The 1,953-nt window shown below is 42.2% G+C and overlaps 1 protein-coding gene across 1 annotated transcript in view; it reads left to right on the plus strand.

Moving 5' to 3' along the window:
- LOC106535363 (proteinase-activated receptor 2) overlaps positions 1–1,911 on the plus strand; it is a 6,614-nt gene extending 4,703 nt beyond the window's left edge. The window contains exon 2 of the mRNA XM_014032363.1: positions 435–1,911. Within this exon, the coding sequence (XP_013887817.1) occupies positions 435–1,525 (1,091 nt within the window). The 3' untranslated portion in view covers positions 1,526–1,911. The remainder of the gene's footprint in view (positions 1–434) is intronic.
- The last annotated feature ends 42 nt before the right edge of the window (positions 1,912–1,953 follow it).

A 1,953-nucleotide genomic window follows, 5' to 3' on the forward strand; every position in this document is an offset into this window, starting at 1 on the left:
ACTAAATATTTAACTTGTAAGTTAAATATTTAGTTTATAAACTATGACATTTATAAATGTATGAATCATATGGTAAAAAACTGACTTTGAAAAATAAATCTGTTCTTTTTTTTCTTTATAAAAGGTTAAATAAAACAAAAATATTGGTGGTAATTTTTGACTGTGTAACTTTTCAAACAGCAGCATAGAACTATTTGAGGTTTTGTTTGTTATAAAAGCTACTGCTGATAGTTTCAATAATAATCAGTCTGTCAGTGACTTAACTTGTATGTTTATGACAAAAAGATAAATCTTTAGAAAAATTAACCTGTCAAATCATTTTTCAAGTAAGCATTTTGGTTAACAACATTTCAAAATTCTGTCACACATGTTCATTTTACGTGTGTTTGGTGTCTGGTTTCCACACTAATGTGTATTTTTATTTTGTCTTTTAGAGCGTCGAGGGTTTATTGGACAGATTGGCCAAGACAAGTCTGTAGTTCTCGATAAGACAGCGTCTGATACCCTGAAGAGCCCACTCACCACCGTCTTCTTCCCACTCCTTTACATAGTGGTGTTTGTGGTGGGACTCCCAGCAAACGGGATGGCTGTGTGGGTCTTCCTGTTCAGGACGAAGAAGAAGTACCCATCGTCCATCTACATGGCCAACCTGGCTCTGGCTGATTTGCTTTTTGTCATCTGGCTCCCTCTAAAGATTTCATACCACGTTAACGGCAACAACTGGACTTACGGGGAGCCGCTGTGCAAAGTCCTGATGAGCTTTTTCTACGGGAACATGTACTGTTCGATCCTGTTCATCGCCTGCCTCAGTGTGCAGAGGTACTGGGTCGTGGCACACCCCATGTCTGTGCAGAGGAAGAACAACAAGATTGCTGTTGGTGTCACAGTGGCCATCTGGGCGTTCATTTGGCTCTCTACTACTCCTCTGTACTTGTATGATCACACGGCCAAGATCAGAGATCCCAACATAACCACCTGCCACGATGTGAGCATCATACAGGACCTCACTGATCCCTTCTCCTCCCAGTCCATCCGACTCCCATTCTTCTACTTCATCTTCATGGCTACCGTTGTTTTCTTCATCCCTTGCATAGTGATCGTTGTGGCGTACATCCGGTTACTCAAAGTTCTGGGTGAAGGCGGCCCGGAGGACAGTTCATCAGGGAAGAACCGGCACAAAGTTGTGGTGTTAATTGTGATTGTCCTGGTGACGTTCCTCGTCTGTTTCCTACCCAGCAACATCATGCTTGTGATGCATTACGCTCTGTTAAAAGACGGAGTGGAAAATAACGGGTATGGGTTTTACATTTCGACTCTGTGTCTGGCCAGTCTCAACAGCATCCTGGACCCGTTCATCTACTACTTTGTGTCTGACGACTTCAGAAACCACGTGAAGAACACCCTGCTGTGCCGCAGCAGCAGAACCGTGGAGAGGGAGAAGGTTTCCTCCAGTTCCATGAAATACTCCCAGAAGAAGAAGCTGTTGGTGTCCGGCTCAGGGACCACCGAGAGCAGCACCGTTTAGATGGAAACAGCTGACTGATGGCTTCTGGTGATTTGAACTCACTGTGTTGTGTTGACATGGTGCAACTGGGACAAAACCAGGCACATTCAGCTTATCAGAGAACCAACGATAAACTTTAAATGTGAAGAGGACTGCACTATTTTCTTCAATCAGACTGCAGCTTATTCTGAGCTACTGGATCGTTTGAGTTTGGACTGTGAACATGTCGTACACTGTAAAGGAATGGCTGTTAAAAACTGACATGTTGGCTGGACACTGGTTCTGCTAATTGTTTCTTCTTTACAAAATTACACTTAGTTGTTTTCTGTCCAGAAGATAAAAGAAACTAAATCAGCACCGTCACAGTTTTTAATGAATTTAGGAAATATAAAAATTAAGAAAAAGTATGAGGTGTCGTTTGTAAAGTTACACAGTCCAAAATTACCACC

The sequence above is a fragment of the Austrofundulus limnaeus genome, unplaced genomic scaffold (assembly GCF_001266775.1).
Source record: "Austrofundulus limnaeus strain Quisiro unplaced genomic scaffold, Austrofundulus_limnaeus-1.0 Scaffold1430, whole genome shotgun sequence".
Lineage (NCBI taxonomy): Eukaryota > Metazoa > Chordata > Actinopteri > Cyprinodontiformes > Rivulidae > Austrofundulus > Austrofundulus limnaeus.